General features: G+C 43.7%; 1 protein-coding gene across 2 annotated transcripts; it reads left to right on the top strand.

Moving 5' to 3' along the window:
* The first annotated feature begins 660 nt into the window (after window positions 1–660).
* rgl1 (ral guanine nucleotide dissociation stimulator-like 1) lies at window positions 661–23,509 on the top strand. Of its 2 annotated transcripts, none has more exons than XM_020081309.2 (18): window positions 661–1,181; window positions 13,918–14,028; window positions 15,891–16,099; window positions 16,197–16,271; window positions 16,378–16,568; window positions 16,672–16,796; window positions 17,006–17,221; window positions 17,301–17,404; window positions 17,561–17,645; window positions 18,117–18,206; window positions 18,488–18,574; window positions 18,862–18,894; window positions 19,010–19,131; window positions 19,487–19,576; window positions 19,741–19,927; window positions 20,859–21,110; window positions 21,198–21,312; window positions 21,733–23,509. In XM_020081309.2, exons 1-18 carry the CDS (start codon window positions 1,023–1,025, stop codon window positions 21,918–21,920), a joined length of 2,439 nt encoding a protein of 812 aa, XP_019936868.2. In that variant the 5' UTR covers window positions 661–1,022; the 3' UTR covers window positions 21,921–23,509. The 2 variants fall into 2 exon arrangements, with proteins under 2 accessions (XP_019936868.2, XP_019936869.2); XM_020081310.2 differs by lacking the exon at window positions 661–1,181 and adding an exon at window positions 11,394–11,587.
* The last annotated feature ends 3,018 nt before the right edge of the window (window positions 23,510–26,527 follow it).

The following is a 26,527-nucleotide window of genomic DNA, read 5'->3' as shown; positions in this document are numbered from 1 at the left end:
CGGAGCACTGCCTAGTCCCACATAATCCTCATCACAGCAGCTGCAGTGTTTTTACACATGAATGAATCTTATTTCTACTCTGAACTTGATCTCTCGCTCTCTCTCAAACACACACACACACACACACGTTTGTGTTCTCCATAATTGTTACACATTTATTATGGCTTGACCTTTGCCCTGCAGTCACCACGCTGTGCTGTATGACAGAGAACTGAATCAGTAACTATGTTAAGCGGTTCACACATCCAACATAAAAAAAGTCGATCCGTTACGTTTCACTAACTTTAACACACCGCTTCGAATTCAAAAAGAACATTAAGGGAGAAACGTGCAGCAAATGTCTCTTAACAAAAAGGCGAACATCTTAAAACTTTGTTTGTGGATTGAATCAGTGCAGATTCAGCAGAACGTATTTGAGACCAAAAGTCAACCCTTCATGGAAAATATCCCCCCCCCATTGTTTGTAGTTCTTAGAACTTCTTCTACAGCATCCTCTTCTCTATCACGGCTTTCCTGTCTTTCTTTCCCTTCTCTTCACATTCTTCCACCGTCAAACTCTCTTAAGTCAGAGGGCAGCTTTTTTAAAAAGGGGTCGGGCCACCGAGTTGCAGCTCCTCCCTCTCTGGCTGGGATGAATGCAGGGGGTGAGGGAGAGAGGGAGGGAGGGAGACAGAGAAAGACAGAGACAATAGACTTTAATCACTCATGTGGTTGAGAGCTGTTGGCAAGCTGAGTTCCACGCGCGCCGAGAGGGAGAAAACAGAAGAGGGAAAGGCTGAAACTGTATATGGTGAGAGGAGAGGAACAGGAAGGGAAAAGACAACTTGAGAGGAGAGTTATCATTAGTCTGAACCAGACTGAGAAGAGAGGAGGAGGCGACCAAAACATCTGACCTGGAGGAGAAGAGAGAAGCCTCAAGAGCTCCACGTATTCCACTGAAGACGTCTCCATCCACCCTGCTGTCCAAGCTGGAGTATGCCCTGTCCTCCCTGTCACCCCTGCCGCTGATCCAGGTGGTCAGCATGATCTCCCACTACCCAGTGGCCACCCTTATGCCTTGGCCCGCGAGTCCCCACCACCACTGTCCCGACCTGGATTGCACCTTGCTGCTGGAGGGGGAAGGAGGTGTCGCCCTGCAGAGGTACCAGCCTCGCTACCCAGAGAGCAGCCCACGACACTGGGTCAGTACAGTGCACGCTGTGCACAGCAGAAAATCTGAGTCTGTTTTGTTTTTGGAGTCTTGTTTTTTTAAACTTTATTTCTGGGAAGCACAGGTAGTTTCAGGCTTGTTAAACAATTTGGCAGATGTTGGCCTTCACATGAACGGCCTTCCTGTGCCTGCTGTTGTTTGGAGTGAGGAGCTGCAGGGATATTTGGTGTCAAGGGTTTTGATAGATTCAAGGATGGGAAGTGAAGTGTTTGGAAGATAAAGATAGCAAAAGAATCACTGAGGAAATATATAAAGTGAGGGTATGTTTTTGTCTCCTCCAAGGTCTGTTTAATGGATGTGTGGTGATTTTGAGAAAGCAGAACAGAGCGACAGAAAAAGAACTGTTTATGCATATGTGTGTGTGTGTGTGTGTGTGTGTGTGCATTAGTGAAAATAAGTTGTCCACAGCTAGGCTGCTGGTCACATGGTCATCAAACAGCGTTTTCATATAACTGATAATCTACAGTGCAAGACGGTCATTGTAAAACCGAATGAAAAATCAAGTACAACTTTTCAATTTGCTGATCTCAGAGATCAGCTCCTCTGTTTGACCCCTGCTCAGTGAAAATGTATGCAATAAGTTGACAACTCATAGAACAATTATGCAAACGAGACAGTAACCTTTGGAGGCACAGACGACAGCTGACCTCTTGTGAAAGGCAGTGATTCTGATTCACTGCAACTACCGCTTATTGGTCACTATGAAAGTGAATGATTGTGTGTGTGTTGCTGACTGGTCAGAAAATACAAATTGATGACTTAGATACAGTAAGTGCATGTAAAAAGCACACATGCATACAATAAGCGCCACTTTACAGAACACGCCTTGCTTATTATTTTGTCACAACTTTATCTATAAATGTAATTGCAGGTATGTACTTGAAACAGAAAATAAGCAGCTAATGGGACAGTACAGTTAAATAAACTGACACTTAGATAAATAAATATTAGTTTGATAAACAGCACGTACACATTATGTCAAGAAATAAAATGATCTAGGCCATAAGATAAATATAAAGGAGAGAAAAGAAAAGAAAAAAGGGGAAAAAGAGACTGATTGAAAAGTAAATTTTACATTTGGAAAGTTGTGTTGCTTTTTTCATGTCTACAAACTGTAGAGTTGATATTTTCTTTAAATTCACGTAGAGATCTTAAAAGATTAGTGGTATTGTTTGCCATTCTGCATTTATGGACGTGAAAGGATAATAAAGTCAATGTTATAACTCTCATCTTTAAAAAGTGTAAAAAACATTTTTAGATTAGAGTTACACAATAATCCTTCAGCCGAGTCCAAAGTAATTGAATGGATACAATGTTAAAAATAAGAGTGCCAAAGATTCTTTTTATTATTGTTTTCAATATCTAAAAACTTGAAGATCATGCCAACAGTAAACAGTAAAAAAGCTAATTCAGTTACACATCTTGAAATATGTTGGCTATAAAATCTTCATTGCAGATAAACCAGGAAGAACACAAAGTTTTCAAACTTCACTCTGCACCATGGACTGTTTTTTTAAAAAGCTTTGAACACGATGTCCAGCGCACAAACAATAAAAGGTGACAGCATATTGTAGAACTGTTTCACTAATGACAAGGAATGATATTGAAGAAGCTCAAGACAAGAAAACAGCCCATTCTAAACAGGCAGGTTAAAAATGCACACTGCACTGAACTCTTTAAGGAACGATTAATGTGATGGTTATAAGTATCCGCCACATGACAGTCACACTGTGGTGCCTCAATGTATGTTTTGTTGGGAAGTCGTCCTCTTCGCTGCCTATCTGACATCCTGGCTAACGTGTCCTCCCCTCTCGCTGCACCATTTCCTCCAATTGTTTTGAGGGGGTAAGAAGAGTGGAGGTTAGCCTGCAAACTCACATCATACATTCATCAACGTTGCATGCCACAAGTTCAATTCCTTTTGCGGCTTTGTACAGTATCGAGTTTGTGATTGTCCTCTCACATGGGACATGGAGCAATAAGGGTGTTTTTATGGAGGGGCAAGTGCTTTCCATAAAGTTATGTAAGTACAAAGAAAACCACCAGTGGCATCATCATTAAACTTCATTAACTACTTATGTCCTGCTATTTGCAGCAGAAACCATTATTTTACCACATGACTTCACACAAACTGCATCCTTCTTGTGATTAAAGGCAACAATTTCACGATCTTCTCCTTAGGTCATTGTCTAAGTTCGAAGACTTTGCCTTTACTGCTTTCATGTGTTCCTGCTCCACTCAGCATGAGGTTATGAAACCATGTCGGCCATAAAGGCTGCGACTGGAGTCATTACCTCTCTGTAATCACTGTGCCACACAGTTATAGACAGGTGTCAGGTCCACAGTTCAGGTCAGGGACGAGGGAGGAGTGCTGAGGTGTCATTCATTATCAGCAGTCCACAACGAGGCCTCCCACATGAACGATCAAAGTGACAGAGACAGAAAGCAGCTAACACTGATGATAATACCTAATACTTCACAAAGAACGAACTTCAAAGGGGTAGCTTACTGAAAAATGAAAGTTCACTCATTATCTACTCACCACTGCCGATGAAGGGGGGGGTGAAGTGTTTGAGTCCACAAAACACTTTTGGAAGCCCCAGCATTCAAATTTGACTCGAAACAGCCTCGTTTCAAGCTATGTCTGTTTGTTGGTTGGTTTGAACAAAACTATGAGATGAATTACCACAGAACTTGGTGGAATGGCTCAGTAATGTTGTAGTGTGGATCCAGGATTTTTTTTATCTCTTTCTTTAACATTGCAAAAGGGCAGTTTTTGACATTTTCACAGCGTAATTAATGGACCCTGATAAAAAAAACAAAAAAAAACAGGCATGTTTAGGTTTAGGGGACTGATATTTTCTAAGTGTGTGCAATCTGGCACAACTTGATTGAATTGGCTGTTGGGCCTGAATATTATTCAGGGCGAAGGAGGATGTGTCACAAGAAGGAATGACAGAGGACATAACCGGGTTTTACCTCAGCTGCACGGAAGTGAGAGTGTCAACAACTGCACGCACACACACACACACACACACACACACACACACTCTCTCTCTCTCTCTCTCTCTCTCTCTCTCAGAAAGTTATCACAGAACATTTTACTGCTCTAACTGCATTTTGAAGTCTGCAGCATTTGATAATCTAATTAAGCTGCAGGTCGATCAATTTAAACTCCACTGAAGGGAATATTCACCACTCCCTCACACCCGCTGGCTCACAATAACCAGCAGGGCAGTTCAATAACCTAATTCTCTGAAAATGCAGAAGTGACTTTATACAGGGAAAACAGGGACAAAGGAGGGGGGGCGGGGGCGGGGGGGGGGGGGGGGGGGGGGCGGGGGGGGGGGGGGGGGGGGTGCAGAGAATTTCGATGATGGCGTGTTTTCCATTGAAAAAAGTGAGAAAGCTGAGTTTGCACTCCTCCTTCCTCTTTCTTGTCTTTTTGAGCAGAAAAGTGCACGTTTCTGGTCGATGCTCTGTGACGTCTCTGTGTTTCCAGTCCTCAGCTTTTCTAATTGTCATGTGTTTTGATGACTTGACAACGATTTCGACAGTTTGTGATTCATTCATCCGGCTAAGACAAGTTCTGCTGCTTTTAACCTGTTTGTTTTTCTGACTTCATATAAACCTGAATGGGTCTCAGTAATGCTCCATCACATCTTGATACATTTTACAAGCAGCTAGTTTACATCTGGAAAACCAAGAAGAAATGGAAAGAATAAAGGTTATTTGGATTCACCAAGTGAACACTGACAATACAACTCACAGCTGGAGAAACAGTAATGTACATCTGTCCATGCTTTTGACCAAAATTGCACAAATCACGAGGTTCCAGACTTCTCTTTTCTCTAAAAATCCAGGTCTCTGTCGTGCTTTCATTTTGCCGACCACTTAAGATTGTGTTTAAACATTTGGGGGACCCCAGCGTGTCAAGTTGTCTGGTCGCCTGCAGCTCTCTAGAGGTCCATATTGTGATCTTGGGCCTAATTAGGTCACATAATAGGACTGGTGTGAAAAGTCAATACTGTGTCCATTGTCCCTGTCACCACATCATCCATCCCAGAGTGACAACAACACAGGAGCAGCTTGCTGAACTGGAGCAGAAACTCATCACACCATATGGAAATGGGTGTGTACTTTGTGGTGGCCTCATGTGTGTGTGTGCGTGTGTCTGTGTGTGTGTTTAGGGGATGGTATGGCAGGAGGCAACATGTGCAGCAGCAGATCTTTGAGGTAGATTGGTTTTGATTTAGGAGGTTTGGCAGCTTTGTGGTCGTGTGTGTGTGTGTGTGTGTGTACCACACACACACACACACACACAACTTAAATTCTCTGTTCCTTTTCCCGCTCAGGCAGGGGATGCAGCATTAGCCAGGATGCATGACTAGGATCAAGCAGGCATTGAGCTGTGTGTATTAGCGTGTGTGTGTGTGTGTGTGTATAAAGCTAGGTTCTGCCAGTGTGTAGTTATTTCTAAGAGTGGTCAGCACTCATACAATCTTGGAGTCAGCCGATAACTAACTATAATAACTCTGATGGGGTCAAAAACTCTGATAAACAAAGCGAAGCACTAACTTCAGAACACGAGTGATGTCCAGTATTTAAGTTAGACATTAAATAATGTGGTAAAGTAAATACTAGAGCTGTTCAATAAGATAAAAGTGCAAGTAAAGTCAGGTTAAGCTTTAGGGTTGAATAAGAGGTGTTGGGAGAGTAGATGACGCTTCAAGAGGTTCTTGATGATATCATTTCCATCCCTGCTCTGATAGGATCTAGATACACAGTGTGAATGTGCACATTCCCACACATGAACACATTGTTCTAGCAGTGATAATATATTCTTATATTTTGGTCGGTGTTATGGCAACAACTGCGCCATTAACCCTTGTTTTGTGCTACTGCCTCTTTTTATCTCGGAGAAGCTCTGACGTGTGTGTTGCAGTTTGCATCATTCACGCAGTTTCATTTCCTACAATGCACATGCTTCACTTTGACACTAACATAACTGCAGACGAGTGCGAAATGTCAAACGCGAGCAGCAGAAATGAAATAAGAAAGTGTCTCACACAGTCAGAACAAACCATTTCAGAAAGTATAGGTGGAAATAACACAACGGTTAAAGTAAGTGTGACTCCACACATTCTGATGAACGGAGAGTTCACTGTGACCAGTGTGTTACCAGTTGTTGTTGTTGCGTACACTATAGAGACAACGTCAGGGCCGATTGCATTTGTTGGGCAACAGATGGTCCTGCTCTCATTAGCTGGGGAGGGGTCAGACAGACACACCGAGCCAGTCCAGACCGAGTCATTCAAGGCTTAGCGAGGCTTAGATCTAGAGGGGGGTCAGGGTACGGGGGCCCCATGAGAGGGGAGGGGCTCTGTGTGTGTTGTCTGTGCTGGTGCTTGTCTGATTTAACGTAACTTGTCCAAAAGCACCTGAAAACACCTTCAGTGGATTATCCTCGATTAAGAGCAACAGACCAGCTGAACCCATATTGAGGCTGATGTTGAGACCTTACAATTCCCTGCAGTCTAAACATGATTCGGTAGATTTGATACTAATGAAACTTAAAGCACTTGACCTGAACCAGGCTTTTCCTTGAAATGTGTGTTGCTTTTAGTTTTGATGTGAAGTGCGGAGGAGGAGGAGGAGGAGGAGGGGTCTCATGTCTGCAGCTCTGGACTTTACTGGAAACCAATGATGTCACCCATCCACACACAGAGAGAGGGAGAGCTCGACAACAGCCAGGACAATAGATGTGAGGAGCAGGGACATGACATAAGAGCAGAGGGAGAGCGAGGCGGACAGAGCTTTTAATGTGTTGAACAAAGGGTTCAGTTAAGCGATGAAGAGGCAGAAGCAGAAAGAGAGAAAAGAGAAGAAAATGCAGCTGTGTGTCTCATGAGAGACGACCTGACGCGTCCTCATCCCTCTATGTTTTTATCGTTTTTACCACTGGAGTGCACTGCCAACGCTCCATTGCTCTTAAACGAACCTATTCCACTTGTTTAAAGTGTCTCATGGTTTATTGAGTTATAGCTGATCATCCTGACCCTGCAACATAAATCCAACCCTCTTGGGGTTTTTGTTGCTGTGGCCTGGTCTGGTTAAAATCTCTGCTGACTGGACAACCCCCCAGTGGTTCATGAACTCTGCCCTCTACTGGGCAGTATGCTGTGGAAATACAAAACCGCTGCTCAACCACACAAAAACAACATACGGTGAAATGCCAAGTGTGAAGTACCCCCCCCCCAAACACACTCACACACACCTCTATTTTTGTGAGGTCACTCATTGACATAAAGCTTTCTCTTGCACCAACCTGAAGCCTTAATCAAATAGTTCAATAAAAGTGAAGTGACGGGTGATCAGAAAATGTGTAAGGTCCTCACAGAGAAGTGAAAGAAGTAAAGTACAAGAACACACACATAGACACAAACATGAACTTAAAACATTTGTAAAGAGACAGAGTGTGCAAGTACCGACACATTTTGTTCTGATATAGTGGCGTCTTATTTGATTTTACGCAACGACTTTCCACTGGAGATGTTTGCAGCAGTCACAGCTGATACTCCTCCTGCTGCCTGAAATGATGAGTCTCCTCTGCTCTGCGTATGTGTCTCGAGCAGGGAGGAAAAAGGAGTGTGTCTCTTTTCTGCTCTGAAATATGAAGTCAGTCTTTCTGTGGAAGCCAGCACAGGATGGCCCTGTTACCTCATGCTTTGCCAGTTTGGATCCTCTCAGTCTCTGACTGTGCCGTGAACTCTTTCCTGTCTGTCTCCGTCTCCTCCTCACACACTCGCAGCAGAGATAATGTCCTTTCAAGTTAATCTCAATGGTGTCTTATTCGTTTTCTTGACTACACAGCCTTCTTATCTTAATCATTGAGACAGTAAACATGCGACCCTGGACCCTCTCATTTGTTTTCCACATTTTATTTTTTTCACCATGGTGATCTGCAGTGTTTCTCCAGCTTTATCTGCTTCTATAAGGAATCTCCTTATTCCTCCTCTCCTCCACTTTCTTATTGGTCTGCTTTTATGAGCATGCTCCGGGCCAGAGAGGTTCTGCAGCCAGTCAGGTATGAGGACAGCAGCCTCGCTGGAGTCAGGAGACCAGAGGCAGGAAGTGGGAGATTTCCTGGAATGTGCGTTTTTTCCCCACACTGGTGCAATAACAGAGCGAGTAGTGCTCCTCCTGTTTTTGTCCCCTTTGTGCATGTGCTGCAGCTCCCTGTTCAGACTTTGTGGAACAGAGAGAATTAGGAGCTGGTTTAGGAAGTCCAGTAATGGCAGAAACCCATCACAAACAAAAAAAAGTTATCCTCATTCAGGGCTTTCCCAAATGTAATTGCGTCATTCGTCTTCCAAATGGAAGGAAAACTTGGAGCCAGGATTGTCCTGTATTGTGAGGAGGAACGTCATGTGTCTTTCAAACAGACACATGAAGGTGCCGATTTTGAGTAATTTTTAGAGTTGGTTCATCAGCTTCCTTTTTTAAGTGTAAGAAATGTACGTGTTACTTACGAATATATCAGGTTCATAGAAATGGATGGACTGTTGGACTAAATCATGAAAACAACTCAGATCAGCTTCAGTTATTATTGATTCGATTCAATATTAAACAGTTTTTCATGATATACACCCTATGAGGCAAATTATGATAGTGAATATGGAGTATATAAAAAATGGATTTATCGATTGACCAATACGTTTTGAAACACAGTACCATAAACTGTGTGATTTTTATTGGAACAGTACAAAAAGCACTTTTGATACTTTCGTCTCCCACTCAGTCTTGATCTGGAGGATCTTGGTCTGGATGGCTTGCAGCATGGAGATGAGCTCCAGGTTGCTGTCTTCCAGTGCCGTGTTTTTACCGGTGACACTAGCGTGCATCTGATCCTTTTGGACAATTATAGCCTCATGCTTGGTCACCCACTTTTCTTTTCACTCTTCTGTGACCTCGAAGTTAATTAACAGGAACTGATGGGTGTTTCTATAATTTTGTACAGTCTTGACCTTAGTGGTTCCTTAAGATAATGTATGTATGAATCGGACAATGCTTTTGATATTTAAAGAACATTTTGTGAGTGTTTTCACATTTTAGTCTGAATACTTCCTCACCAAATGATGATCTCAAGTTGAAAGTGTGCCCTCATCTGCTCGTCCATCAGATGGGGCAGCAGCTGTCACATTAGTCAGACCTCTTGTTTTCCCTGCGATATGACATCACTCCCACTGTGAGACCAATCCCCCTGGGGCAGAGCTGGGGGTCGTCCGGGGCCACAACCTTCCCACTGCCCCTCTGGGCTTCCCAGAGCTCCAGAGACCCTGGTGGACACCGGGGCAGCTTGGCCTGGGAACTGGAGCCCGTCCAGATATACAGCATGATGAACAGTCAGAAAGAGGGAGAACTGATAAAACATACAGTTTGATCGCTGACGGAGAGAAGGCTTCCCTGGCCCTTTGGTGCACTCTCAGCAAAGATGAGGAGGGGGTAATGGTGCCGTTTGGTGCCTTTTTGTACGTGTTTGTGGGTGCATCAGTATGTGTGTGTGTGTGAGTGACATTCGGTGATGCTGTGTGACGTTGGAGTTACGTGTTGGTGTTATGGGAGCAAGAAGAGTGGGTGGGCATATCACACACACACACACACACACACACCGGACAAACATGAACAGTGGACAGCAGCAGGTCTCCCACTGATCCAGAAAACCGTGGTTATCATAAAGTTCTTATTGTCTCCTCCTGACATTGATCATCTGACTGACTGGAAATGTAAATGTATGAACCACTGCTTGTTCACAATTGATTTATGTTTATGATCTAGCTCTGTACAAAAAGACCCCTCACAAAGTGAGTGTTTGATTCATATCTTCCCCTTTATTCACACGAGTGGGCAGTCTGAGTATATGTGCAGGCACATTCACAGTGGAACAGTGTTGTCCATTCTCACACACTCGCCTCATTCTCCTCTCCCTTCTTTGACAATGCACAGTACTAGTGACGGCATCCACAGCCTTCCTTGTATTGTCCCACGCGGGGACTGTGTGGCCGCAGCTGCTTCACACACAGGACAGCTATAGGTCCCCCAGCACGTCACTTCACCCTCTCAGGGTAAGTGATGGCGATATAATCACAGCAAAACTACATTTGACAGTCAAATGAAGGGGGTGTCTGGGGATCTGGGGAAACAAAGAGATTTAGTACTGAATCTATTTCAAGATTCTGACTAATTTGTGGAACTCAGATAGTTGAAGAATCGTTTTTGATTCAGACATGATACAAAATGAGAACCTACATTAAAAGAAAAAAAACTCAAATCACTAAACAATAAATATCTGCCCAGAGGTTTTCACCCCAGGCTGTTGGTTGATTTGTGTGTTTGTGAGCAAGATTACACAAAAACAACTGAACAGATTAACATGACACTTGGTGGAAGGATGACGTATGGGTCAGAGAAGAACCCATACAATGTTGGTGTGGCTCTGACATTGCTTAATACCTTTACCATCTTCCCAGGGAATAATTCATGGATCTCGATGAAAAAAAACCTGAAATATTAAGGGAACTGATATTTATTATTGTTTGCAATATGGTGCAGCTTGAATATAAGTGGACTAATGGACCTTGGTACTGAGAGTTATTATTATTGGTTTTAGACAGACATGACAAAAAAAGAGAGGCATAATTTGAAAATGAAAACTAAACATTTAATTAAAGTAAAATAACATATTGTAGCAAATAGTAAATGATAAAGTATGCAGTAAAGTTATATAAAACGATCATTTTCATGCTCCGTTTCAACATAGTACATGTACTTGTTCCATAGATCAAGTAAAATTAGACTATTAAATCACTAAATAAGTAAAAGTAACAGGTCAATTAATAAATAACTAAAAAATAAACACATTGTTCTAATATAACTTTTGTCTCATAATAAACATTACAAACTATCATAAAGTTGAGAAAGTAATTTGCTCGAGATGAATTGTACGTGATGGATCTGTCGTGTTGCGCAAACAACTCACAGCCCCAGCGTCAGAGCGCGCACGTTGTTGTCAGTCTGACGAGAGTCGCAAAGAAAGAGGAGGAGTTTAAACGGGATTGTTGTGAGGGAGAGGAGGAGGAGGAGGAGGAGGAGGGGTTTGGTTAGGATATGCAGTAGAAGAGGAGAGAGTGACAGTCAGAGAGGAGCGGACCTAAGAGGAGTGTGTGTGAGAGAGAGTGTGTGTTGGGGAGCAGGAGGACACAGATCTTTAAAAGGGGAACACGTCTTCTTCTTGTCGGATTACCCCCCGAGCTCTGATGCTGTCTTCGGATCATGAGAGAAACGCTCACCATGAAGTTCGCCTGGAAAACTAAAATGGTAAAGAAGGAAAAAAACTAACAAAAAAGAGAGGACAGACATTCTCCTGGTTTTCCATCCTGTGCGCTCTGTTGTTGAGTTTGTGGTTTTGAGGAGCGGGGGGGAGAGGGGGAGGTTAAAGAGGGGTTGGGGTTGGGGGGGAGAGGAGGAGGGGGTGTTTGTAGGCTTGGGAAAGTAGCGGATAAAGGGGGAGAGCAGAGGGGGAGGAGGGGAAAGCGGGGAACAGTTGAACATTGAGTGTTAATCATTTAAACCAGATTTGAATCGTGGTTTCATTGTAAAGTTGGTGCGTAAAGTTTTGGAAACGTGCGTAAAAGAAGGAAACGAATAAAAAACAAACACACTCTCCTCTGCTGCACCAGTGTATGAGCTCGATCTGAAGTTCCCCCTCCCTGATGGTGGATATGAAAACTTTTGTCTGGGGGCCTGCAGTGAAATGGAGAGGGAACAATTGACGAGCCCCGGGGCCATCACTGTCTCTCTCCGCGGCTTCCAGCTGCGTCCAGCCGGGTAAAGCACAAAAGCCAACAGATCCGCGCTTTAAAGACTCAACTACACTGCTGTTGTTATCTCAGGAGTATTGTTTCACACACATCTGATGGGCTGATAGGCAGATTAGCTCTAATACATGAGCTGAGGTAGGGTACTCTGTGCCTCTGTGGCCTCCAAGTGGTGTCACTGTGCACTTATTTTGGAGCATCTTCTGTGGGAGGATACAGAGTAAACATGTCCTCCCCTGTTTACACCTCACACAGCTTCATCTGATGGACTCTGTAACTGCTCCCTATTGTTTCTGATAGGCCCGTATTCTGGTGAATGGAAATATGTGACAGACTGTTTTGGTTTCCAAGCTGAAATCTGAGCAAGCATTGGTGCACAGAGTGAGCACAGCTTCTCCTTTTTAAACTCTGCTCTGAAAAACATCTCTGTGGCAGGCAGTGTGTGTGTGTGTGTCCAGACTGTGAACTCAGCAGTGTGGGCCCGGCCAGCACCGAGACCTCCCGCTATTGTTTTGGGAGTGTGTGGACTGCATGACTCATGCACTGATGTATTTATCTGTCTCTGCGCCAGCCATCCATCTATCCAGCAGCAGATAGAGAGACTACATGTTGCTGACAGGATGCTGGGACACACATGTTTCAGACAAATGCAGCGTTTGACCTGCAAAGACACAGACATGCCGTCTGATTTCATCTATCAAATCCAGTTAAAACCCCCATCTTTTACTCCTCCTCTTCTTTATATCTTTGTGTTTTTTGTCTGAGGACTTTCTTTTCAATTCTGCACCACATGTTTCTGTTCAAACCCAAACACGGTCCAGTCATGGCTGAGTGCCACCAGGCCTCCAGGACGGTCCATTCAGCCTGTTAACGGTGACTTTGACCTTTGACCTCTTTTCTGGCATCGCCTTCTGTTTGTGCAGGAGCTTCGGACTTTGCCATTGAGGCTGTGTAAATGAAAGTGTGGACAAGTGAGAGTGATCTTGGCTGATGCTGCCTGAGTGCATGTGTGTGAGGACTTGGCCATAATACTGCACGCGTGGTGTTTCTGTTTGGCCAGTCCCTCTCCTTCGCTGTCTCCCTGCCTCTGTTTTTGTCTGCGTCTGTTGATGTCTCAGCAGATCTGAGCCTCTGTTTGCTCTAGCTCTCTCCCAGAGCTTGAGTTTTGTAATTTGATTTCTCTCTGCTCCCTCTGTGTTTGTTTGTGCACTCTGTTGTTTGTCAGTGATTTACAACCAGAGACAGACTCACTGCATATTGGTCCCCGGCTGCGACTTGAGCTCAAATCCATTTAGTCTTACAAGTTGGTCTTCGCGTGGTTGAGCTCTGGAGACGCAGATTTGTAATCAAACTCTCTTTGCTTGTGTAATTAGGCTGAAACAACAGACGGAGACGTTTCGACAGAGAAAAAGCGACGCAAATTTCAGCACCTTTCATCCATTCTGGCTCTTATCTCAAGTTTTTTCAGTCAGCTCTCACTTGAGCTCCAGAGAGACACAGTGAAAGAGATGGATAGGGAATAACAGAGGGAGTAAAGATGGGGAGGGAAGGAGGGAGGGAGGCCTGGCGAGCAGCATTGGTGGGGGTTGGGGAGTCGGTCATTCTTGATGTTTTACTGCATCTAAGTCCTTCAACTAGTTTGTGTGAGTGCTGTGGTTGTGTTTTCTCATTTCTCCATCTGCTTTCCTCAATTAGGTTTCCAAAAGGGCAAATTCCTATCAAAATGACACGTGCTGTTATAGCTCTGCAGAGAGCAGGAGTTCTTTCTGTATGTTTTTATTCCTCTCCTCTGGAGGTGTCCTAATATCTTTTTCCCCTCTCTCCTCGCAGAGCTCGGTACAGGACTGGGGGGAGGAAGTTGAGGAAGGAGCCATCTACAATGTGACACTGAAGAGGGTTCAGATTCAGCAGGCGGCAAACAAGGGAGCAAGATGGCTGGGGGTGAGTACAGGCCGGTCTGACGTCTCACACTATGACACAGTTGATGGAGCTCCAGTTAAACAGATTACACATAACCTTAACCCACTTTCTCAACCCGTTGTGTTCTAAAATGCAAACCCCACAGGTTTATTTCTAGTGGAACCGTCTCTAATGTGGAAATTATTATGTGCAGATGGGTTATGAAAAAAACCCAATGAGTTGTGTGCATCCTGCAGAGTTTAATAACAGAAAAAAACCCTAATCTCTATTGTTTTAAACAGACTGCGTCTTTCAACCGAGGGCCGTCTCTCAGCACTGTTCTCCACGGGGACTGTTGTTGTTCTAACATCTGAGCTGTAAATCTCTCAGTTTAGACTACACCTTTTTAGCTGCACGCTGAAAATCTACAGTTTCACCAGACCTGGGCTGTTTAGCCAAAGCATGTGATTTCCTGACTTTTCCGGCTGCCAACATTGAAACTGCTCGCTCCTTTGTATGGCGGTGTTTTTTGAAATGCTGCTATGACAAAAAAAGCGGGGGTATTAAAGGCTTTTCCTTGAGTTGTGCATTTTCTTTCAGCGCATATGAGGCATTACTGTTTCCTCCTCTGTGCTGTTTATATCAGCATAATAAGATGTTACGCAGTATATTATTATACTACACTGAAGGGCCAATTAGAGGTATTATCCCCAGTTTTCTCTTGTGAGTTTTCTCAGCAACAACTACAAGAATGCAGGAGTTAACAGAAAGTCGGATATGTGAGGTTTTGCTTTGTCTCGAGGATTAAAAAAAAGTTAGTTTGTCTCTTAGCGCTCGACATGTGAGGTTGGGTACTGGCACATGAGAGAAGAACTAGCTCGGGGGCTTTAAGACTGTATTGATGTATTGACAGCGACAGGAGCTGCCAACTGTACTCGAGCTAATTAAAACAACATGGCTACTTTCTACTGCAGCAGCAGCAGCAATCCCATCAGCGTATTTACTCCACACAGTCAATTGTCAGCGAATAACAGCAATTACAATCAGTGGGATTACAGGCCTATGCCCTGTGTATTGTTTACAGTGTGCGTAGTAATTAGCGGATTCGGTTGCAGAATCTGTGGATTTTAATGTTTTGTATATTCCCCCTCTGTGTGAGTGTACAGCGGGCCACCTCGCAGAGATAAATAATCATGTTCGTGCTGTGTGCTGAGCTGTTATCAGTGGGGTTTTGTTGGGAGAACTTGGCTCTGCTGCTGTCCTCCTCTCTGTCTGGAGGGACTGTGGAGGAGGGGCCCGCTGTGATTAAAAGCAGATTGGAGCGTTTCCTGTTGTAGTGAGCTAACTTTACCAAGGTCTCTTTCTCTTTCTCTCTTACTGTGTCGTTGCCACCTCTTCCTCTACTCCCTCTCTGCTTGTTTTGTAGCTCAGCTCAGTGTATTTCCTTGTAAACAAGAAAGAATAATAGTCGGACACATCTGGACAAAAGAGAATTAAATATAGGTCACTATTGTCCTCACTGCTTCTGCTCTATATTCACCCACTCAGTGTTTGGTCCTCTATTAAATGGTCTCACTCCTATTATCACACAAATCACAAGAATGAATTGATGAAATAGGTTGTCTCTTAGAAGAGTCCATACCTCTGCCCACAGTCCCCCTAAATTCAATCGAGCTGCACCAAATTTCACACAGTTATATATATCAGTTACCTAAATGTTTCATCAAGATCTGGGGAAATCTGTGAAAATGTCAAGAAATGCTCTGTAAGTGAAAAACAAATCTGATCCAAATTGGCTCAAAACCATAATGGGTTCCTCCCCGACCCAAAGCCAAAAAAAAAAGATTTGTGTTGGCAGTCACTATAAAACCTTTATTTAACTGTGTAAAACTATCTGTGTTCAGGCGGAAGGGGATCGTCTGCCTCCCGGCCACACGGTGAGTCAGCTGGAAACCTGCAAAATCCGCAGCATCCGAGCCGGAACGCTGGAGCGACTGGTGGAGACGCTACTGACGGCATTTGGAGACAACGACCTCACCTACACCTCCATCTTCCTGTCCACATACAGGGCCTTCACCAGCACACAGACTGTGCTGCGGCTCCTGCTAGACAGGTAGGCTGGAGTGAGGTGTTTTAAAAAGCCACAAATAATGTATTGACTTTACATTGTTCTGGTTTCAAACATGCGTTCTCCTCATTCTCTGCTGCAGATACGGATGCATGGAGGAAAATGAACAAGACGCAGACAGATGTCGAGGATCTGAAACCAGAGGAGCCATCAGGAAGTGAGATACATTTCTTTATGAAAATCTCTGTTAAATTCATATATCAGCTGTTCTCCTGCTATTGCCTGCTCTCTAAACACTAAACGTTTCTCTGCTGTCTCCACAGTGCCTTGGCCTCCATCCTGCATGCCTGGCTGGACCAGTGTCCTGACGACTTCCAGGAACCTCCCGATTACCCCTGTCTGCACAGGCTGATGGACTATCTGCACAAGGCCCTGCCTGGCTCTGAGGCTCTGAGACGGGCGGAGGGTCTGCTGGAGCAGCTGCAGAGTCAGGCCGCCATGGACGACACTGATGGTAACGAACGAATCATCTCTTTTTTTTTTAATTCTCCACAGTAGGCTTTAATGTTTCATCCCAGGTAGCGAATTCCAAATCAACCCTGTTTACCTGCTTTTAGCTGGTTTCCATGGCAACAGTTCTTTCTGCCTGGGGGAAGAGGAGGAAGTGGAGATCGAGGTCCATGAGGACTTCCTGTCGTTTGATGCAGACCTGGTGGCGGAGCAGCTGACCTATATGGACGCAGTGAGTGGAGGGAAATGGGCTGGAAACAGAGGAGGGGAGGCTGTGTGTGTGTGTATGTGTGTGTGTGTGTGTGTGTGTGTGTGTGTGTGTTTGTGTGTGTGTGTGTGTGTGCGTGCGTGCGTGTGTGTGTGTGTTACATCGCAGGTTACATCCCTGCAATGTTGTTACAGTGTTGTCACACTAACATCAGCGTGTTTTTCCTGCTCCAGCTGCTGTTTAAAAAGGTTGTGCCCCACCACTGCCTGGGCTCCATCTGGTCTCAGAGGGATAAGAAACACAACAAGCACAGTGCCCCCACCGTCCGAGCCACCATCACCCAGTTCAACGCCGTGGCGGCCTGCGTGGTCAGCACGGTGCTCAAACACAAACAGATCAGGCCGCATGTTAGAGCGCGGGTCATCCAGCGCTGGATAGACATCGCTCAGGTGGGAAGAAACACACAAATTCAAATCTTCAGACATAACAGTGGATTCCTGACTGACTTCAGCTGATCTTCTGTTACAGGAATGTCGAATACGCAAAAACTTCTCATCTCTGCGAGCCATTGTGTCGGCACTGCAGTCCAATCCTCTGTACAGGCTGAAAAGAGCATGGGCCTGTGTGCACAAGTAAGCCCCCAATTTCTCAACTATGCAGATAATCTCAGCGGGTTTGGGTAGAAGAATCAGGTTTTTGGCAGAATTCAACAGGATCTCCTCAGTGTTTATGTATTTTAGCTGCTGCGCACGCAATCCTAACCTAACCTGAGACTTTGTTCGATGCAGAGACAGCATGCAGACATTTGAGGAGCTGTCGGACATTTTCTCCGACCACAACAACTACCTGACCAGCAGAGAGCTACTCATGAGGGTGAGTTCTCACTTTGTTGATGATGTTTCTAACATGACGGATGCAAAACTGGAATAAAAACAACAAAAAGAATTAAAATATCTCAAAGATGTCAACTTGGATAGATAATGATGTTCAAGAGTTTTAGCGAACAAAAACATATTTTCTCCACAGCAAAATGTATATGTTATGTCATGCATGCTCTTCCCAGGCTCCACCCATTGCCTAAATGTTCCTGACATTTTCCTGTTGTTGTGAATGTGTCGGACATGGACAATCTCCTGCTGCATTCTTCATATCTGAAAGGAAAACTCTGGGAAATGTCCACGTTTTCTGGAGTTCCTGTCTAAAAAAAAGCAGTTGTAGAAAAAAGTCACAGTTTTAAACTCAGTAGGTGTTCCTGGGTTTTGATCTGTGAAACTCCTGGAAACATTTGCTCATTCACTTGCTAGAATCTCAAGCACTGAAGCTATTTCTCTGTTTGCCCCACAGGAAGGCACTTCAAAGTTTGCCAGTCTGGAGAGCTGCGCCAAGGAGCACCAGAAACGCACCCACAAGAGACTCCAGCTGCAGAGAGAGATGGTGAGACAAAAGAGCTTTAACAACCAGTGCCAGACAAATGGATGTCTTTTCAGAGCTTTGTCATTTTAAACAACACATTCCTCCAAAGCAATGTACTGCAAAGTGAGTTCAAGCCTCTCCAGTATGATGAAGCCACTTTGTGCTGTACTTGCATTAAGCCCGTGTTGTCTTTTACGAACTTGGCTCGCCCTCTCGCAGTATAAACAAATCTCTGACTTTATTGTGGCATCGCAGTGAATTTACTCGGTTGTTAAAGTAATCAAATAACTATTTCCTCACAGGGAGCAATGCAAGGAACAATACCATACTTGGGGACTTTTCTTACCGACCTTACCATGTTGGACACCGCCCTGCCGGACCTAGCGGAGGTAAGAAAAACGAGTCCCCTAACACCTGCTGACTGTGTGCGTGCCTGTTAGCACTTGTGCGCTTCTTTCGGTACTTGAGAGCATGTGTGGGTGAGAGTTTACACAGCTCTGCAGATCTAAAGTCTGCCTGTGTAACCGCCGTCAGAAAACTGGGGTCCAAGTTTCCGTGAGTGTGTGTGAGGAATTTTGTCGGCCCATTTTTGGAGTTGCCCACCTAATGCTGTTTGTCTAAGCGGCCGCTGGTATGTGATGTTCAGGGTCTGACAGCGTGCTCTTTGTGTCCGCAGGGTGGTCTGATCAACTTCGAGAAGAGACGCAGGGTAAGTGCAGCTGCAGCCCCCCCTCCTCCTCACAGGGTTATACGTATGACAATTATCACAAGATGCGCTCTGCAGACTCGATCTAACGTGGGTGGTTTTCTCTCTGTCTCTGCAGGAGTTTGAGGTGATCGCTCAGATCAAGCTGCTTCAGTCGGCCTGTAACAGCTACTGTCTGACTGCAGAGCCCACCTTCCTTCGCTGGTTTAAGAGCCACCCCCAGCTCAGCGAGGAGGAGAGGTACAGAGCACTTTCTCTCTTGATTGCACCATTACCCATTAGATAACAAGCACATAAGAGTGTGAGGTCATGGTCTGTTGGATCCATTGTTGAGAAACGCACAATAGAGGCTTCTTTCTCCACGTTCTCCTCGCCTCACCCTGCTGTTCTTATGTCACGTCTTCACTCCCCACTGATCTACTTGTTGTCTTTACTCGGTGACCTCTTTCTTTTTCGCCCTCTTTCCTTTTTCTCTCCTTTGACTTTCTCTTTCATTATACCTTTCTGAGATTACACTATCCCTAAAGCCACTGAGCACATGATTGGATAATAGTTCATAATGTTTCCGATGTGATATTCGTGTTCTTTCTTGCAGCTACTCTCTGTCCTGTGAGATCGAGGGTTTTGGCGATAGCAGTCCGACTTTACCCAAACCTCGAAAAAGCATGGTGAAGAGACTCAGCCTGTGAGTACATCAGAGCAAAAATGTTAATTCTACTGTGAAGGGATCATATTGAGTCGAAGATACTTTTCCTCGGCTCAAACGTGTCACACTCTTATATTCATGCGCTGCATCTCTGTGACCTATTTATTTGTATTGTCTGATAACTGTCTCCCTCTTCTTCTCAGGCTGTTTCTTGGAACAGACAATAACACAGCCAGCTCTCCGATCAGAGAGATGCCACGATCGCCCCCCACTGGCAGCTCAGGGGAGAGCATGGACTCCGTCAGTGTGTCCTCCAGTGACTCCAGCAGCCCGTCAGACAGTGAAGGTCTCACCCCAACGAATCACACCTCCGACTCCCAGCAAAACAAGGTGGGTGACGACATATATCATTAATCATTGATTATTAATGTTCTGTCTTCATATAAATCATTTGATCCTAATCAAAAGTAGGCTGTAGAATAAATGCTGGTTCATTTACAATCTTTATCTGTTGATTAATGATCCCTGACTGGATCTGATAGATTCAAAAGAAAGAAGATTTAAGATCATGTTGAGTTTAAAACCTTAATAAAATATATTAACAGAGTCATTTACATAACCATCAAACTTGCTCAACACAGGAAACATAACATTATATACTGAATATGTTTTATTATTATTTCATTATAATATGGTTTATATATTTATAACATAGTATTGTGACTTAAATGACACTTCTAACATTTTTGACACATTTATCTGTAGTTCTGCTTTTTGTTTTAGGGGATGGTCAGCTTAATAATCCACGTTCTGGAAAGATAATGCTCTAATAATGATTGATCCAACATATTGATTCTATTCAAAAACTACTGGACAAATAATCATTAAACTTGGTGGAAGGATGTGGTCTGAAGAATAATTCATGGATCATAATGAAACTAAACAGGGCATGTTCAGGGGACTGATATTTATGGAGTTTGAGTCATTTGGTGCAGATCCAAATAAATGTGGATGGAGTGAATTTAAATGTGCTTCATAAGGGGGCTGTATAGCCTTGGTGGAGGTATGCACTCTACTGATTGGTCTAGTTGTAAGAAATAAATGTCAGTAGTGAGGGATAAGATAAAGAAAGGTTTTTATGTTGCTGTCCCTGAGTAAAATATGTATTTAGTATTTATCTTCCAGTTTTGTTTCAGTGACATTTTGTTTACTGGTGCCCCAAATAGCTGCACATCAGAGGTTCAGTGTTTTCTGTTTGTCAAAATGATTTATGACTTATGTTTCCATCTCTCTGTATGTGACTTCTCTCTCGTCTCCTCAGCTATCAGAATCCTCCTCATGTAATTCACTCCACTCCATGGACACCAGCTCGTCTACAGCCAGTGTCCCCGTGACCCCAGCCTCTCCCTCCCTGCCAGGGCCCGCCTGCACCCACCGACGCTCCCTCTCCCTCACACCCCTGTCCCCTGGTTCCCCGAGCCAAACCCCAACGTATAACACCCAGGCCCAGGACGCGTGCATCATACGAGTCAGTCTGGAGCATGGCAATGGGAATCTCTACAAAAGCATTCTGGTGAGTAAATTAGTGTTTGTGTTGATTGTGTAACACTGTTTTTATTAAACCCTGTATGACTTAATTTTCTTTCCATCCTTAAAATAGTTGACCAATCAAGACAAGACTCGAGCCGTCATTTCCAGAGCGATGGCGAAGCACAACCTGGAGGCGGAGCCGGATGAAGGATATGAGCTGGTACAAGTCATCTCTGAGGAGAGAGGTAAAACACTGGTCTATTGTCAAATTGCCTTTTATTTTTCCTCCTAATGGATCTTCTGAGGTTCCTTAAAAATCTTGGGTGATCAATGAGAGGTCCCTTTTAAAATCTGTGTGAAGCCTTGTTACTCAAATTACATCTTTCATAGACAGTATAGTGATTTATTTATAGGCAGTGATTTTTGACCCAGGGTTTGATTACTGCCCTCGCACCAAATTCAAAGATGCTCTTCTCCAGGCAATTTACAAAACACACACCAAGTGTGAAGTCGATAGGTGAACAGTTACACAGACAGACAGACCAACGTTTATGGAGTTAGTAGGTAGATGTAATATAAACTTAATCGGCCACCAATTGATTTCTGACTGATAGCATTATACTCGCTCTTATGACTGACCTTTGTCCTCTGTTTTTGTCTCACAGAGCTGGTGATCCCAGACAACGCCAATGTCTTTTACGCCATGAACACCTCTGCTAACTTCGACTTCCTGCTGCGGGTGCGGGGCTCAGCGAGTCGGCCGGTCCAGCTGCGAAGCCGGTGCAGCTCCACGCTCCCGCGAACCCAGCACCGCTCGAGCCTCTCGCTTCGACTCAGCAAAGTCACGCTGTGACCGGACTGTTGTGACCCGGCAGATGGCTCTTACACCACTAACCCAGGTCAATACATAGGGCATGAAGCAGATATTAGAGGTTGGGTTTTGGGAGGCTCTGTGGAAAAAAACGAACTTGTGGAAGCTCTGCAGGATTTCCAAGAAGCAACAGATTGATGAGCTGGAAGACTTTTGAAGGAACTTCACCTTGACTCTTATTTGACTCCTCCTGGACAGTGCCATCCCTTTGCCCTGCCTAAAAACAGACCTTGGATGTGTAGCGTGACTGCTGTGCCAGTGGGACAATGCTTATTTTACTAGTGATGCCTGTGACCGAGTGATACAACGACCCCTAGTGGCCTTTGTTCTTTACAACGACAGGTTTTTGCACATGTGGGAGCAGCCAAGCTCCTGACCTCCAACAGTATTCTGATATTGAAATGTTCTTCTTCTTGTCCTGTGACGCGTGTGTAGCTAAGAAATAACTTTTCTGGTTATAGAAGAGTGATGAAAACAGAAAGAGCAGGTGGAAGAGAAGGAGAGATGGACTGAGTTTCCAGTCCTGTTGCCTTTATTGATGACTGAATGGACCTCTGACAGTGATCTGAATGATATTGATGAACTGATTGACAGGAGCTGTGATGTCATTATTTACCCCACCATGTCTGCCCTGTGCACAGTGTGCACAGTGAATTCAGCCCCTCTCATATTGTGAGCTGTGTGAAGAATGCTGTGTTTTTTGCGCTCGTTCTGATTGGTTCCAGCACTTGGTTTTAACAAGTCCTCCACAAATGTTGAAATGGCCTTACCGGCCCTGTCTTCAGGGCGTAGAGATGCAATTTGTGCTGCTGTACTCACTCGTGCTTGTTTGTAAAAAGAAGAACAGGTGTACAGGAGAGGAAATGAAGGAAGTGTGGCACTGAAATGGAAAGCACCGTGCACATTGTCTCAAAGTGATGCATACTCGTACCTCTCTGCCCTTCATTATATGAACTCCAGAGTTGCACTCGTCAGTTGGTCCGAGAGGCCGATGGGATGTGAATACAGAACAATGAGTGGTTTTGTCCCTCTTCACAAAATGAATTACTATTTTCTTGTATTTTTTATATGTTTTTATAACACACTTCAGGCCAGAATAGAGAGCCAGATTGGAGACATGGAGGATTTGAAATGTTGTTGAATTCATAAAGTGTCATGTTTCAGCCAGTGCTAATTTTTACTGTGATGCATTTGGAAATTATTATTAGGGACTCTTCAGCTCATTATACTCACAGAAGCCTCTTCATGCAGTAGAAACCATCCATTTGTCTCATGGTCACACTCCTTATTTCCAGCTCCACATCACCAACACTTCATCAGCTGTTCACATAACAGTTACACATGTTCAGATTATGGCTCACAGTTTGTACAACGTCACTCTGCTCTGCCATGATTTCGTGTTTGTGCAACCAGTTCATGCTCCTCGGTTGATATCACAAAGAGCTGTTTCGCTGTCGGGACGATCGTTGACGCAGCACTTCATTTTCTAACATTCACCCTCAGTTCCTGTGTTCTTCACTGCCAAAGACTTTTCTTCTACCTGAATAAATAAATTATTATCATTATTATAATGATTGTCCTGTGTCTTTCTTAGGATCCCCATTAGCACCAGCATAAGCATTAGCTATTCTTCCTGTCCACCACAATACATAAACACAACAACCAAACCAACATAAACAAATCCAACAAAACAGCTTGTCTCATTAAATTGTTCAAGTACATACAGAAGAAATTATTTATTTTATTAGATATTAAGCAAAACACAATATATTAGATAATTCATAAGTATTTGAAAAAATCATAACACACTTCCTTTTTTCCTTCACACAGTTAAGGCCTCTGTCAGTTGATCCTTGTATCCTGATGAACAACATGCTCAGTCCTGTCAGGATTGACATTGTCGATAAAAGGGCCAGTGGCAGTTCTGGACGGAGCCCAAGTCATTTTGCTGAGTGGAAGACATTTCTGCTGACTTAAGTGCAGCAGTCATGACCTTCCTTTCCTGAAGTGAAGTTTGCTGCGCTAGTCAAACTTGGAATGGATTGAAAACAAAAGGATTTTAAGTTTATTCTATACAATTTGGGATTCAGGATCAAATTCTGAGGTATGCGGTTTTTCTGTGTGTTGCATGTTCACTCCATGTTTGCATGGGATTTATCCGGCTTCCTCCCACAGTCCAAAGACATGCAGGGTTGGGTTAACGGGACACTCTACATTGACCATAAGTGTGAAAGGTTGTTTGTCTCTGTGTGTTGTCCCAGCTTGTGACCTGTCCAAGGTGTATCTGCCTCTCGCCCAATGTCAGCTGGGATCGGCTCCAGCTCCCCCTGTGAATCTCGTAGAGGCGGTACAGATAATGAATAGATGGATGGTTGGATGAAGGACAGATCAATGTATGAATATGGATGGATGGATATTTATATAGATTTTATATATGGTCCATATAAAATATTTTTAACTGACTTCTTTAGGCCTCAGATGTTTTATTTGGATATAAGTTGTTGCCGTGACAACACTGGAGCCTCCTTGCATTATTCATTATGGGGAAAGAATTTCTCTATTTTCAAATACCAGTATCTTTGACTGAGCTCTTTAGGTCTTTAATCCATTTTTTTTTTTTTACACGTTTTAGTTTTATCGATTTTACTGATATTGGGTAGATATAAAAGTTGAGACTGGCAGCTGTGGCTGAGGGGTAGAGTGATCGTCCTCCAACCAATCCCCAGTCTTCCCTATCTGCCAAAGTGTCCTCGGGCAAGATGCTGAACGATCCCAAATTGCCCCTCTATTAGATTATATCTAATAGATTATATCTGTAAAGTGGTCATCAAGACTCGAAAACCGCTATATAAATACAAACCATTTACCATTTAACTGAAGCACTGACGGTGTATTGAGCTGGAACTGAGCTCCATCTACTTTGTGGTTGAATGTGCTGTAAGATGGAGTGACGATGAGCACACTTCAACAGGTGGCTGCTCTGCATTAAGTGCTTACTTGAGGGCAACAAAAGGCTTTTACTCCAGTGTGAGTGCATATTTGACAAGCTGGTTCATCACAGTGAGCCTCGTGTTACAGCCGTGCAGGCACAGATGGATAGTCTCTCCCCACAGGGACAAATGAACAGCTACATATAATAATGATGAGGCAAATGATGATTCAATTTATACAGTATAATCCCAGTCTGATGATTAATAGCTACATAAAGAAGAGAACATGTAATTTTGTTAGAGATATGCACAGAGCTAAAGATTCCCTTACAAGTAAAGATAAACAAAAGCAAGTAATAAACTCAGGCATTCTGGTTGTCCTTAAATAAATAATGCAACACAACACTGAAGTAGGGAAATAGGAAATTGGGTTTTGCTTAAAGCCACATTGGTTTGTTGCCACATCATACTTTGTGACATCTGCCTACTCTGCACTATTCTCATATCATCCGCTTTTATAAATAAGCACAACAGTCTTTAGAGCATATCTGCAGGTCTTTGAAATAAAGGACACCAGTCGACTCAAAGTTGACGGTTTGTTTCCTCTCCTGGAGCCTTGTTTCTTCCCTGCTGAGGTTAAACAAGGTCACATGAGCAACTGATAGAAATGTGTAGCATGTATGCAAGTTATTTATAACACGTTTCTCTAATACTCAAACTGATATACGGCATCTTGAGTAGGGTTGAGCAGCGAGGTTCAACCAGGGGCCAACAGTTAACATCATGCAGTGGGAGTACCACCATTTACCAGGTACAGTGGAAGAGATATTAGATTTTTTTGTCTCATATTGATTTATTTAAGAATTAACTTAATTAATGAAACAAGTGCCTTAAGGATTAAATCTGGGAGCAGACTTGTTGTTATTATGACAATAATAACAGTGACATTCATAGATGGTTGGGTAATTATTGATAGCAATAATAATAATAATAAATTGTTATTGTTATATTATTATTATATGCAAATTTCTATTCTTTGTTTCACTCGATGAATATAGAGAATAGGCCATATTACTTGCATAAAGGTCTAATTTACTCAAGACTTGTGTGTATTCATATTTATTTTTATTTGTAATGTTGTTCATTAAAGAAATATGAACATACAAACAGATCCACAGTATATTTACATTTATCTCTATAGGACATTTGAGAAAAGTCATATGACGTTTATATGTAGACATGAGAGAGAAAAGTTCCAGTTCCTAAATATTTGTGCAGGAGGGCCAGATCAGGCCCAGGGGCCACTTTTTGACCACCATATGTCTACAGGTTTACCACACCACCACATTCATAAACAGTTCTCAACTTCACAGGTCTCAAGTCTTCCGTTGTCGAGAGCGAGCACAGCAAATTCCCTCTGATGCATGTCAAGATGAAAGGGTTTGTGTGCTCAGGGCAGTGTGAAAGTCAGATCATGAGTGTGTGTGGGCGGTGCTTGTGCTTGACGCAGCCGGTCAGGCTGCACTGACTTCGCCTTTAGACAGAGGGATGCAGCTGCTTTTAATCCGTAAGAGCATTGGAGTGGGGCACCAGATTGTTTATGTAGTCCATTGAAAAAGAGCTGGCACAAATGTGTGTGTTGAGGGGGGAGAAGGACGA

The sequence above is a fragment of the Paralichthys olivaceus genome, chromosome 3 (genome assembly GCF_024713975.1).
Source record: "Paralichthys olivaceus isolate ysfri-2021 chromosome 3, ASM2471397v2, whole genome shotgun sequence".
Lineage (NCBI taxonomy): Eukaryota > Metazoa > Chordata > Actinopteri > Pleuronectiformes > Paralichthyidae > Paralichthys > Paralichthys olivaceus.
The sequence above is the reverse complement of the archived record's forward strand: the minus strand, read 5'-3'. Positions and strand labels throughout refer to the sequence as shown.